This window comes from Zootoca vivipara, chromosome 5 (genome assembly GCF_963506605.1).
Source record: "Zootoca vivipara chromosome 5, rZooViv1.1, whole genome shotgun sequence".
NCBI lineage: Eukaryota > Metazoa > Chordata > Lepidosauria > Squamata > Lacertidae > Zootoca > Zootoca vivipara.
The window spans coordinates 66,305,118-66,318,973 of NC_083280.1; the positions used below are offsets into that span (position 1 = coordinate 66,305,118).

Consider the following 13,856-nt stretch of genomic DNA (forward strand, 5'->3'; position numbering starts at 1 on the left):
AAAATGAATCCTTAACACAGCTAGCCTAGGTGATATTTTTCATACACAAGATACTTGAGTTTCAAAGCACCAAGTACTTATTCAAACAATGACAAAAAGGAAGGAAAACATATCATAGCCACTCTACATGCAGTCTATTCTGCTTATTCCTGCAATAAGACTATTAGTATTATTTTTTGGACTCCTGCAATAAGACTATTAGTATTATTTTTTGGACGAGTTACAATAAGCCTCTGCTTTTTTTGATTATTCAAAACTGAACTGATAAAATAACTTCTCATTCTTATCCAGCTACTGAAGCGGCACACCTACATGGGCAAGAATGGTTTTTTAAAAGAATTAACTCATATATGGCTATTCCTTGCTAAATATAAAGAAGTGCTCCATTGTAAAGCTATTAGATAACCAGCATATCCAACCACGACTAACTAATAAAAATCTAGAGAACTGCATAGTAGCCACCAATATGAGGACATGCAAGCTTAGTAAGCTATTGTGATGCTCTGCTCCATACATTTTTCTCACACAATCAACACCTAACCTTTATTGGCCAGGAACATTTTGTGTATATGATATATGAAGCAGGTATGTGCTAGAGATTGTGGTAGGTAATGAGAAATTGGACGAAGGTGGAAACACCTGAATCACTTCGTGAAAGATTGTAATTTTATGTGCAGATGCAACTGCAACATCCAAAGAGCTCCAAGTGCTTATACATATGCCAGGGCACTGTATTTTCCTATTCTCTCTCTCCCCCCCCCCATTTTTAACAAGTGAAAATGAAATGCCTATGTTGGAGATACATGGACATTCATATTTCAGAAATCATCAAATTCTCCTTTAACTCAATTGATCTCATAGAAGCATCTACTTAGTTTAAAGATTAGTAATAGGACTTACATGCTTATATCCATATTTAATATTAGTCTAACATGTAATATGATTCCCCCCCCCAAAAAAAGTGAGTTTCACCTTTCAGCACTAAAATATGATACTTCTTTATCACCAGCACTTTGTATAGCTGCCTTACTGCAGCTTTTAGATTATAATGCTAACATAAATTGTTATAGTCACCCTAGAAGTAATTTATGGTGGAAATTTTTGGGAGGGTAAATACTTGAATTAGAGTTTCACAAAACAATTACAAAAAAGGAACAAGACTGTATAAAATCATCATGAAGTCATTCCTGTTCTGTCACCCCCTCCCTTTCTTCCATCTATTGTACGTGTGAACTGCTATCTGTGGGCTGCCATGGAAGAAGGAGGATTAGGAAAAAAGTGAAGGGAACTGGGGTTGGAATTTGATGTTACACCTAATACACAAACTTCACATACTAACAGAGATTAAAATTAGAGAGGCAAACGTTCATTGAAGAGCTAGAGAATTAACAGCCAAACTTGTCAACTAATTTCTGCCTTACACAATATGGCTATTAAGTGTATAGATGAATTCAGAGGTACTAGATTTGGTGAACTGACACCAAACTGCAAAATTATACAAAAATAAAAATAGTAGCAATGAATGCATTAGCTAGATTAAACATAATGCTGATATATTGTCATGTAAAAAAGTAATACTTAAGTAAATACCTTAAAACTTCAAATCTTAATATTTGCTTTTGTTTCAGATTTGGTAGAGAAAAAGCACACTGCATTGTAAAAGATACCAAAACATTGTTTTAGTTCTCATTTGAATAAAATATGTGATAATCTCAGAAATGGGGAACCTGGTGGAAGGGAACATACAGACAGGGATGTAACATTTTGTCCCCAAGAAATCTCATATTTATACATTTACTCCCAGATGACATTAAGATGCACAGACACAAATTCTTACCTCACAACGTCATCAATATTGTTTCTGTATACTCCTTCAAGTCTTTCTGCAGGAAAACCCATTGCAATTATATTTGGATAAATATCTGAATATTCAAGTTAAGGGAAATATTTACAGAGTAACATTGTGAAATAGTACATACAGTGTTAAATATTTCAAGTAAGTAACTATAGAGACTGGATTTAAGCAACCATTTCAGACACTTGCTATAGAGAAAAGGGTTCTAGGTATTCCACCACCAGGGAAACAACTGTCTGGCAGGCTAAGATGAGCAGGACTGGGAGTATGCAGGGGCATAGGTGGCGGTTTGCCAACCCATAGGGAAGGTCTTTGAGGGCCTTGGATTGCTCACATATGTTGTAATCGTAACAATTACTTGGAAGCAGAATGTTCTTGTTTTCAATAGAGAGAAATTAAGATCTACCATTTTGAAAGATCCAGCAGTGTTACAACAGTAACTCACAATTTTATTCAGTCTACCCTTCAGCTTGAGGGTCAAGAAACTGTTTCATATCCATGCAGCTCCTATCATCATAACAGCCACCATGGATCTAATGATTTATGCACAGTTGACCACTAAGTTTGACTTAGTTGCTCTCTACTGTTTCCTAGCTGCCAAGACACAGCCTTGCAAGGATCAGATTACTGAAAAGGTGCAGAATCTCCACATCCAGGGTGCTTCCTTCCCTTCACCAGAACCTCCAAAGTTGCAACCTTGCTCCAGTCAGACCATCTGTGGAGTACAAACAGAAGCAGTCTGTCCATTTGGGCTACTTCGGCAAGCTTTGAGTGTAAGAGACTGGGTGGCTGCATGTGCTGCCAAGAGATATAGAACACCTCCTGTTCCTGTACCACAGCATCATATGGCTCCAAGCCTCTCACACACAAGACAGGGGAGCAGAATGCAAGTCCTGGGAGCTTGAAAGCTGTCCTTCAGCTCTTTTGTGTGCATGAAGGTACATATAAATCAGCATATAAACACAGGGAAAAGAAAATGTTCTGATTTGTTAAGTTCTAGTCTCTACAGTGGTACCTCAATTTAAGTACACAATTGGTTCCGGAAGTCTGTACTTAACCTGATGCGTACTTAACCTGAAGCGAACCTTCCCATTGAAAGTAATGGAAAGTGGATTAATCCGTTCCAGACAGGTCCGTGGAGTACTCAACCTGAAGCATACTTAACCTGAGGTATGACTGTACAGTAATTGGTTCCGGAAGTCCGTACTTAACCTGAAGCGTACTTAACCTGAAGCGAACTTTCCCATTGAAAGTAATGGAAAATGGATTAATCTGTTCAATATGGGTCCGTGGAGTACTTACTGTAAACTGAAAGTACTCAAACCGAAGCGTACTTAAACCGAGGTATGACTGTACTCCAAAAGCCATCATCCTGTCTCTCACCAGAATAATGCACTCAAATCCAGCTCACACTATTTTATGTACTCCAGGTTTTACAATTTGTTAAACTCTCATTGTTATAAATATTTGTTCATAACTACAAAACTAGACTGACACTTGCCTTTCCATCATCTGCAGCAAAAGTCACCTGCTCAAGAGATTCCAGCTGTTACCTCCAGAACCTTCTGTATAGTAAATCCACTGAGCCATGATGCTCACTGGATTACCTTGGGCCAGTCACGGTCTCACCTACCTCACAGCCTAACCCACAGCACAGAGCTGTTGCAAAGATAAAATGGAAAGGGAGAGAGACCTGTGTAGGACACATTGAGCTCGTTGGTGTAAAGACAAGATATAAATGTAACAAAACAAGAAAACTTTTCCATGCATGCCACTCATTTTAAACTGATGACAGCAACTCATTTCACCCAAACAGAGAATTGTGATTATTATCTATGGTAGGAAACAAAGCCAGGATCATGAACCATATTTTGAAGTTGGCTTGTTTCCCAAAATCATAGTCAAGCCTAACCAAACAAAAGCAAAAAACCTTCACTTGCACCTGCAAGTAAACAAAACAGGTAATTACAAACCAAAATAGCACTTATCCAAGTGTAAGCATCCATGTTGTTTGGTTGATGGTGCTATTTTTTAAAAAAATTGCAACAATAATTCATATAGACACACACAAACTGTGTTATGTAAATAAACAAATACAAATACCTTGTCCTCAGAAGTAAAATATTTTTTTAAAAAAACTACACAGAAATTCATATCATATGCTTGATAGAAATGAGATTTGCCAATGTAAATGCAGAATTATCCGATTTTATCTTTTTCTATTTTTAAAAAAACTGTACACTATCTTGTACACTAGTAACTTTTGTGTTGGAGTAATTTGCAAGACATCCAGAAAGAGAGTAAATTCTGCTACTCTACACTTTTCACCAGATTATGCAGATTCCTGCACTTCATTGGAAACTTACGTAAAAGAAAGTGAAATCTTAAGTCCACTGAAGCAATTTACATGATCTCAGTACAGGGATAGTTCAAAAATAATGGTAAGCTACGTTCTGACATCAACATGCCTGGGCCTTAGCCTTGCTGACATGGGAGACCCCTCTCTCCCCTCCTGATAAAATAAAAAAATTCCTTCAGTAGCACCTTAAAGACCAACTAAGTTTATATTTTGGTATGAGCTTTCGTGTGCATGCACACTTCTTCAGATACACTAGAAACAGAAGTGTCAGACCCTATATATATACAGAGGGTGGGTGGGAATGGGAGATGGGCTGATGGGAGTGGTAAACCTGTAGATGGGTGTTAATGGCTGCTGATGGCTGCAATTAGTCCTGGGCTGAGGTGCTAAAGAAAGCTTGATCATGCATGTAAGGTAGCCATGATGTTCCATTTAATCCAAACCAGCAAACATATGGTTTGCCCTTGCCCTACTAACTAGGAGAGAAGAGCTCATTTTTAAGTTGGGTATTTTTACAACACTTAACCACGTTGAGAATTTTATTTAAGTATAGTATATACATATCTATTAAAAAATAAAGCGAGGGTGGAGAAAGCACATGAGGCCAAGAGTCCAGTCAGGCTCATTTGCACAATTTCAACCATCACAGACTATATACAGCCTACATTCATCTCAAGTAAAACTACAGATAATTTTCTATAGGTCCTCATACTGGATCTTTTTATAGCCATCTCATCCAGGAATTGAAATAGCATAAATTCAGCAAACAAATGGAAGCCTCACGTTAACATTAGATTGTCAGTAAGTACTGTAATAAAGAAGCAAAGTATCATATATTTAGCCTGATATACTGTACTATTATCAAATTACCTTTGCATAAGCACTTAAGCCTACTTAAAGGAAAGGAAACATTGTTCTTGCCTGAAATACGTTTCTCAGATGTTAACACATGGCATGGTGGGCTATGCTACCCATTTTTGCCCAAAGACACAAAACACAGACCTTTCTCTGTTCCTTGCTCCTCCATCTCTTGACCAGTCTGTTTCATTACTCCTATACAGAACAAATAACCAAAGCAATGCAGCACAGGAGAAAACCTAAGAACATAAGAAGAGTCTGCTGAATCAGGCCAGTGGCCCATCTAATCCAGCATCCTGTTCTTACAGTGGCCAATCAGTTGCTTGGGGAAAACCAGAACCTGTGCTGGACCTGAGCACAAGAGTACTGTATTCTCCCCTTTTGTAGTTTCCAGCAACTAGTATTCAGAAGCATATTGCCTCCAACTGTGGAAGCAGAACAATCCTCCCTACATTCATTCATTCGATTTATATAACACGTTTCATTATAAGATCGCAGGGCAGTTCACAGAATTAAGCATTTATACAGCCTGCAAGTCATCCCCAGAATTCAAGGGCCTACCATGTGTTCAATACCTCTGAGAAACCCCTTTCAAGTGAGACAAGGGTTCCTTCTCTAGAGGTGCTAATATATGGTGTGGTGAGATGCACTAAAGCTAAAACCTCTCAGTGGGAACCATGTGACAGTTGCCTATTAAATAACCTGCTGGAGAACTTCCTCCCCAAAGCTGCCTTTGCTGAAGAACATTTATCAATTTTGTAATGCCTAATGAATGCTGTTGGTGTAGCCTGCATAGCCACTCTGCATACCTTGCAAAAAGGCGCATTTGTTGAAAAAAGCTGCTGAAGTTGTCATGGTTGAATATGCTGAGATGTTCTGGCACAAATAACTTCAGTGATTAATAAGCTAATGTGATGCACGCTTTAATCCACCTAAGGTGTAGCTTCTTACTTTCTATCCCAAGGTGTTAGGGTGAAGAGTTTGTTTGCCTCAGTAGTTTGTTCTATTAACGTATGCTCTAATAGCTCTTCACACATCTAAAGAATGCCAAGCCTACCCATGGAGAAGTGGGATAAAACTTTGGCAATATCAATTCTTCCTCTTGCTGCAAAATTGAATTTATTTTAGGCATGTCCTTAGAACCACCACATATAGATGTTTTGCTACTGAGAGTTGATACATCTTAAACTCTAGAAGCAGGAGAGACAAGGTACAGCTAAACAACTTTCTCTTCAGAGAAGCTGAGTGAAACGAAACAAACAAGAAATCAATTGTCTGAAAGGTTAGGAACAATAAATTAATATTGAAAAGTCCTGCACATATCAAGAGACTGCCAACCATTCTCAGAAGGTTAGGATGTGACCATGTGGAGATTCGACAAACTTTGTGTAGGGCATTATTTGCAAAAACTGCAGATTCACCACCTATAGAGTAAGTCATAATGTTACAATGAAACAGGTAATTTAGAGTAACCTTTCCCAACCCTATGTCCCCATATGTTGTTGAGACTACAATTCCCATCATCCCTGACCACTGGGCCATGCTGGATGAAGCTGATGGGAGTCATAGTCCAACAATATCTGGGGGACTCAAGGTTGGGAAAGGCTGTCAGAAGATATGAAAGCAAGGGAAATATAGCCTTTTATTCACCTTGCTCTGGTGGACGCTCTCCCTGCCACTTTGGCTGGAAAAAGTTAAAGAAAGCCTCTGATTGCCTAAACTGTTTGGTTCCCAAAGCAAACCTCAAAGCTCTTCACACATCCAGACAATACCATACCCTTTCCAAGGTTGGAAGGACAAGCTCCTGCTGAAAATGGAAGCATGTTTATGAGATGACAAATTTGTGCAAAGAACAACCACCATGACAAACTGAAGTGATGACAACTAGGGGTTAAAAAATACAATTTGAGAAGCAACAAAGAGACACAGATTTTAACAACTCAAATGGCAGCTTCTGCAATGCTGACCAGGTAGTATGAAGATGCTGCAGTGTGATCCCAGCATTCTTTAAATGCAGTTGACCTTCTTTACACTGTCTAGGAAGATTGATCATGCAGAATGACAAATGCAGAGCATGGAAGGATACCTGGATGACAGAACTGTACCTACCACTTTAGGTGGGTGGCCTTTAGGAGCCTTCTATTCAACTTCCAGGCAGAGACATTCAGCCAAGGCAGACTGGAATGCAGAAGCATACCTTGAGACATGTTCTTCTCAATAGTGGCATTGGTTAAAAAGTGAAAATGAGACCTGATGGCTATGGTGAGTGCAGAGCAGTAGTCTAGAATGGTGCCTGCCTAGAGAGCGTTAAGTTAACTTATGCGCATTTAACTTGCGTGCATTCAGCTTTACACAGTAGGCAATTCTTTATTTTTAGAAAATTGAAAAGGAGGCAGAAAGAGGGCAGGTGTCCAGGAAAATATTACTTTGGCAATCCCACCCACTACTGAACCCAAAATGTGTTTTGACTATATGAGATTTTGGCTTTATGCACTATCCCTGGAATGTAACCGCCGTGTAAGGTGAGTCACCTGTATAGGATTCACTCCTTTGCAATCAGCACTAAGCTCTCCCCGATAAAGAGGCATGGAACCTGACATGGAATCTTCAAAAACTATCCAGAAGACTATCTGTCAAAGAAACGCATAAAGCTAATTTAACTTACATTTAAAGTATACTTGTTTTATTACTGTACTGTCCATATATACATAGTATCTCAGCTTATACTGTATCTACCATCCTGTGTAAACCCTTAGCCAAGTCACTCAAATTCTACCAAGAACTAAGTACTAAGTACTATCAAAGGTATGATTTGTTTTAACTGTTTTAATGTTGACTTTTAAACTGTTGTAACCCACCCTTGGGACCTGGTGGTGAAAGTCAGATAATAAAAGCTGAGGAAAAATGATGTTGCAGGAAAACAATGGTAAGCTAAAACCTGGAGTTCGGGGGGACTTCTAGCAAGCAATACAAAACACAGATCAGACAAAGACCAACCACACACACACACACACACACACACACAGACAAAATGTATTTAAAACACTAACCACAAGTCTGAGGAGTAGGCAACTGCAGAGTACACACACACCCCTGCTCCTGGTCAAGACAGGAAACAGACTGGTCAAGAGGAGGAAGGGAGCTATTAATGGACAAAGGTATGTGTTTTCTGACTTTCAGCACAAGAGGGCACCATACCCCACTATGCCTTGTGTTCACCACCTCTGCACAATGAGATACTCAGCAGTGAAATCTATTACTGTAAATTACACTCCTAGAGATTATTCCAATTTCTACTTATCAAGCTTTCCAAAAAATTGTGGGGGGGGGAGATTAACAGTAGCATTGTAGTTTCCAATGAGTATATGCATGAAAGAGCAGCACAAACACTTCTGAAGACTAGAACTCAAAAATATTATATTTATAGGTACATCTGAAGTGCAGTTATGACCATGAGAGACAACTGCAAATACCTGTGGGTATGAGGAGAAAGACCAGTGAAACAATTTTACTAAATTGCATTAACAAGGAAACACAGATAAGCAAAGGCTACAGTCAAAAGAAACTAACTAGCCATCCAGTCTGCAACTTGCCAGGGATAACCAGTCACTGTCCCCAGTCTTAGGTTGCATCATACTTACTCATCCTACCCATCCACTATTGCTGCTATTCCTGAAAAGCTATTTTAGGAGTCAGGTGTCAAAGTTAATTGCTGTACTTCTCTACCTTTTTCATATTTAAGGGCCAACCAATATAAAAGCTTGCAATAGAGAACATAGGCATGCAAACATACTGACAACCACAGTTCTATACTGTTTCACCTAGTTAGGAAAAAACTGCAGCACAGTGCTCTATTACCTGTCAGTTCTACCTCAACATTCTATCATCTCTTTCAACCACAAGTGTGAAAGACTTATGAATCCAGATATCCTAACCATGTAGATTTGATACTGAAGTCGTTATCAATCAACCTGACTTTTAAGCTCATGGTGAAGTGTCGCAGCAAAAAGAAGATGGCACGGTTATAGTAGGGGTAGAATAGTAGAGGCAGGATGGGGAAGGATGAAGGAGCAGCAGCACAAAGTATACAGGGCTAGTTAGGGTGGGCAAACATTCCCTGTGTAATTATTTGCAAAGCTGCTTAAGATGTTTACATAGACTAAGGAGCAAACCAGACATCATGGCAGCAAACCAGTGTCCCAGAAATCTAGTCAGTGCTTATTTCCGTTTGTGTGTGTGTGTAGAAGTGCAACAAGGGCAGGAAGGAGGATTTTTCAGTTTTTTCACTCACAAGAGCTGCCCAGCTTCTCCAGGTGGGGCTGTGTATAAAATGGAAGGACCAAAAAGAAGAAGCTAAAATGTACATGGTTTCCAAGAATCATTCCAACCTATTGTACTTTTCTACCAGAGGCTTACCTTTGCAGTAAGAAATCTAAACCAGTGGTTCTCAACCTCCCCCGCCCTAAGAACACTAGAAAACAGCTGATGGTCTTGGTGGACAGTTTAATAGTTTTTCTGCCTGTTGTAGAGACTGTATGAGATATACTGTAGAATTTTTAATTGCCATTTTTTGTTTCTTTTAAAAGCAATAAAAATCCAATTAAAATCAGTATGAATATTTAATGGTGGACATACCAGACCACCTGAATGAAGAACTATGGTGGTACATAGTTTGGAAACCCCAAGCCTAGATTCTAAACATCAGAAACTGCCAAATATATCATTTACGCATGCCCTACTCAATGTGGTGGACAGCAGACTGGTGTCAATTTGCAAGCCATCAGCTGCTGGTCCCTGATGACTCTACCACAGCCCAGTTTGGGTGGGACACTTCAGGGACTGGTCCCTGGCATATTTGAATGGGGAGGGTTTACCGGTCCACCACATCAGATAGCTTGAGAAGCACGGGTTTATATAGCCTATAGATGTGAACTAATCTCCAATTTACAAATAAACTACTATCAATTTTAGGTGGTTTAATGTAATAAATAAATAAATAATTTATCAGCACTCCTGGAAAAGTAAGAAAAAATAGTTGTCACTGCCTAACCTCAGTGTGCCTTAACACTTTTTTAATGCTGTGTCAGCACAGCTATAATGCTAAGAGGTTAAAAGCTTGTTTTAGAAGTGGAAGCAAGCTACAGTTATGGCTTAATAGCTATTGGCAGTGAATTTGGCTTTGCTATTCTACCTGATGTCCAGCACTCCTCTTTGCTAACATTTTAGTATAAAGTGATGGAATGGGAGAGCAATGAACAGAGCAGGAGGGGAACATGACATCAGAAAATATAAACTCATCTTTCAGGAACAACAAGTTCTGACTGACCAGCTTAAATATGCAAGTATTAATCTCCAGGAAGAAATCATATGTGCACACCCTTAGTCACATGCCCTATTTCTTTCTCCAGCACTTATCAACCCTGCAAAACCCTCTTTGTAAAAGGCCTCAGCCATTGCATACTTTTAAATACCTGGCATTTTAGGAGAGATCTTACTTCACCTCTCTGCAGTTGACAGCAAGATATAGTTACATTATGGCTGGAGGTGTCCCAAGTAAAACATACAAAACCAAATAAAAATAAAATAGAAAAATTCCTTCCAGTAGCACCTTAGAGACCAACTAAGTTTGTTATTGGTATGAGCTTTCGTGTGCATGCACACTTCTTCAGATATCTCTAAGGTGCTACTGGAAGGAATTTTTCTATTTTATTTTTATTTTGTTTCGACGGCAGACCAACACGGCTACCTACCTGTATACAAAACCAATACTCTTACGTTGAAGCTACACAGTACAGCATAGAGCCTGCAGAAAACACAAACTTGTGTCCTATCTACACCTTTTTCAGAATAGGTCCCATAGAAGTCAATGATATTTTCTTCATAGAATTCTTCAGAAAAAAACACCAAAGGGTTTATTATCAGTGTGCACTTAACCTCTGAGAATGTTGATCTAGGAGCAGGCTCAGGAACAGCTTTTCCTCCTCAAGGTATCTTGTTGAAGAAGACCAGCCATCTCTGTACAGCCATGAATTAAAAAACCTGCCTCCTTAGTATCTCATGGTTTGATAAAAACTGCCAACCTTATCCAACTTTTTCACCAAATTTTAGCTATAAGAAAAAAACACAAGCCTAGTTTCCCCCATATTGTTTCTTCTCTAGTAGAATGCAAATTACTAAAGAACTCATCTAGCAGCAGCAAATTTCTAGAAAGCATTGCTCAATTGCCTGGGAATGATTCAAAAGAACCAAGTACTGTACCAAGGAATGGTTCAAAAGAACCAAGTACCAAGTCATATGAATTAAGCAAAAGGTATGCAGTGCAATGTGACTTAATTATGCAAGGAAAGCTATTTATAAAAAATAAATCATAGGGTATTTCACAATTGGGGAGGGGGGACCAAGGGAGAGGAAAGGTCACAGATCATGAGTTTTAATTTGTTTTAGTCTGTTCTATTGTGGTTTTAACTTTTTGTATGTTTGAAATTATGATAATTTTTAGTAATAATGTAATTATTTTATCTTTTTTGTAAACTGCTTTGAAGTTTTTTCTACAATCAAGCAGTATATATATTTATGAAATAAATAATTCTTCACCATACTCTTTTTGTCACATGCTAAAAACATTCTTGTCTAGACAAGCCTACCGAGATGATTAGACAGGTGAGGTAATTTTTTATTTGTTCTAGTATTTTAATTTTTCTAAGTATGATTATAATTTTTTCTCAGTTTTATTGTTTTATCTTTTTGCACCCTGCTTTGAGGTTGTTGTTTTTTACCATCAAGTGGTATATAAATAACCAAAGAAGAAATCAAAGAAATATTGGAGAATGTAAGCATATTCAAGTCGGCAGGTCCTGATGACATTCACTCAAGGTTCCCATGGGAGTTACACTGGTCTCTCAGAACCACTAGTAATTATGTGTGTGAACTCATGGAAAATGGCATGGTCCCAAAAGACTACAGAGCAAAAGTAAAGTGCATCTTTTTTATTTTAAAAGGAAAGCAGAAAATTTATTCTGGCTTCTGGATTTTAAAATTGGAGCACATTCTGAAGCACAGAGAATATGAGTGACTAGCATTCAATGGTTATAAATTGTACTGACCAAAACTAAGTTGCTTTTTTAAGAAGTCAGACTGGATTAAGTAGAGAATAACCCACAGATATATATTAGCTATGCCAAGGCTTCTGATCTCTGTCTTCATGACAACCACACAAGAAAAGTTATTTGGGAGGGTAGCAAACAAACAACAAACTATTGCAAGATGGATATAATTTGTTGAAAAACTGCATGAAGAAATAAAATAGATCATTATAAAATTGTAAAGAGATTTCCAGTCGTGCTGGTGGTTCTCTCTTCAATTTCTTAATCAACACAGCTGAAGATGACCTTACACCATGTTGGATGCAAAATAAAGGGATTTGAAACACTAAAATGTTAGATGTATCTATGAAAAGTAAGGTGTGCAACAATATGATAAAAACAAAAAAAGTTGTATATTTAAAACAAAGAACTGTACAGAAATACATACAATACTGTGGGCAGGGGAGATGAGGGAGAGAAAATTTAACTGGGTGAACAGCTGTACTTCTAAAAACTTCACCTTATGGGGAATAAACTGAAAGAGTCAATGTGATGTAGTAGAACAAAATAGCAATGCCATTATAGACCACATTAAGAGCAATACTGTCTTCAAGATACAAATGCATAATCATAGCATTCTATTCAGCACTGATGAAGATCTCATTTGTGTTCAATTCTGGGCAACAGAAGTCAACAACAATGTAGATAAACTGCAAAAGATTGATAATATAATAAAAGCAGCTTTGCTGGATGAGCACAAAGATCAATCTAGTTTAGCATCCTGCTTCTAACACTGCCTAGTCAGATACATCCAGAAAGCATACTACCAGGTCATGCAGGTAACAGCCATCCCCTATTGTTCATCATCCCCCAGCAACTAGTCTTTATTATTTTACTCTGATGGTAATATTTTCCAAGCAAAGAGATAAAGGAAAGTAGGAGAGCATGGGCCCTCCTACATTATGTTCAAATTTAAAATGACAGCACTAGTTAGGAACCACCACTTTCTAACTGAACTAATACATCTTATGGCAGACTTACTTGGCAGTAAACCTCACTGAGTTCATTAATATTTATACCCAAGTGTGCATGTATAGATTTCAATCTAAGTTCTTAAAAACCTTAAAGATCACGTTTTAGAACATTAGTGCATGAATGTAAACACCAACATCTGGGAGGGAAAGGGTCTGGGCATGACTTGTTTTGAAAATCACTCAGTTGGAAAGTGCTATGTATAAATCATGTGAATAAGACATAATAAAACACCCTTGTAGGTGTTTTTATTCTATTGTCCCCCTATTAATGTGAGGGTTTTAAATTTGCTAGAGACTAAGGACTCATTTTCCTTTAGTTGGGGAACACACAAATGGCCTGTTAAAACCAACAGCAAAGTAGTAACGGATTCTTACTGCAAAAATGGCATTTCTCTGAATTTTCAATCAAGTCTTCTTAAAGCTACTGAACTATATCATTAGAATATTTACCAAAGCAGCAGTATGAGGTTATTAACCACTGATAACTCAAATATATGTGCATAACACCGACACGCAATAAAAAATGGCTGCCAGGAAAAATACACTTTTTAAGCCAAACCAGAACTATTTTATAACTCATTATTCATTTTGCATATTTTTTTCAGAGTCATCACTACTTTCCATAAAAATATGCACTACCACAAGGAAACTTTTCTGCATTAAAATAT

At 38.0% G+C, this 13,856-nt stretch overlaps 1 protein-coding gene across 1 annotated transcript in view; it reads right to left on the reverse strand.

Annotated features, from left to right (window-relative positions):
• The window catches only part of PTEN (phosphatase and tensin homolog), a 51,359-nt gene that overhangs the window by 28,773 nt on the left and 8,730 nt on the right, over nt 1-13,856 (reverse strand). Inside the window, exon 2 of the mRNA XM_035137353.2 lies at nt 1,838-1,922. Coding sequence (XP_034993244.1) covers nt 1,838-1,922 — 85 coding nt within the window. The remainder of the gene's footprint in view (nt 1-1,837; nt 1,923-13,856) is intronic.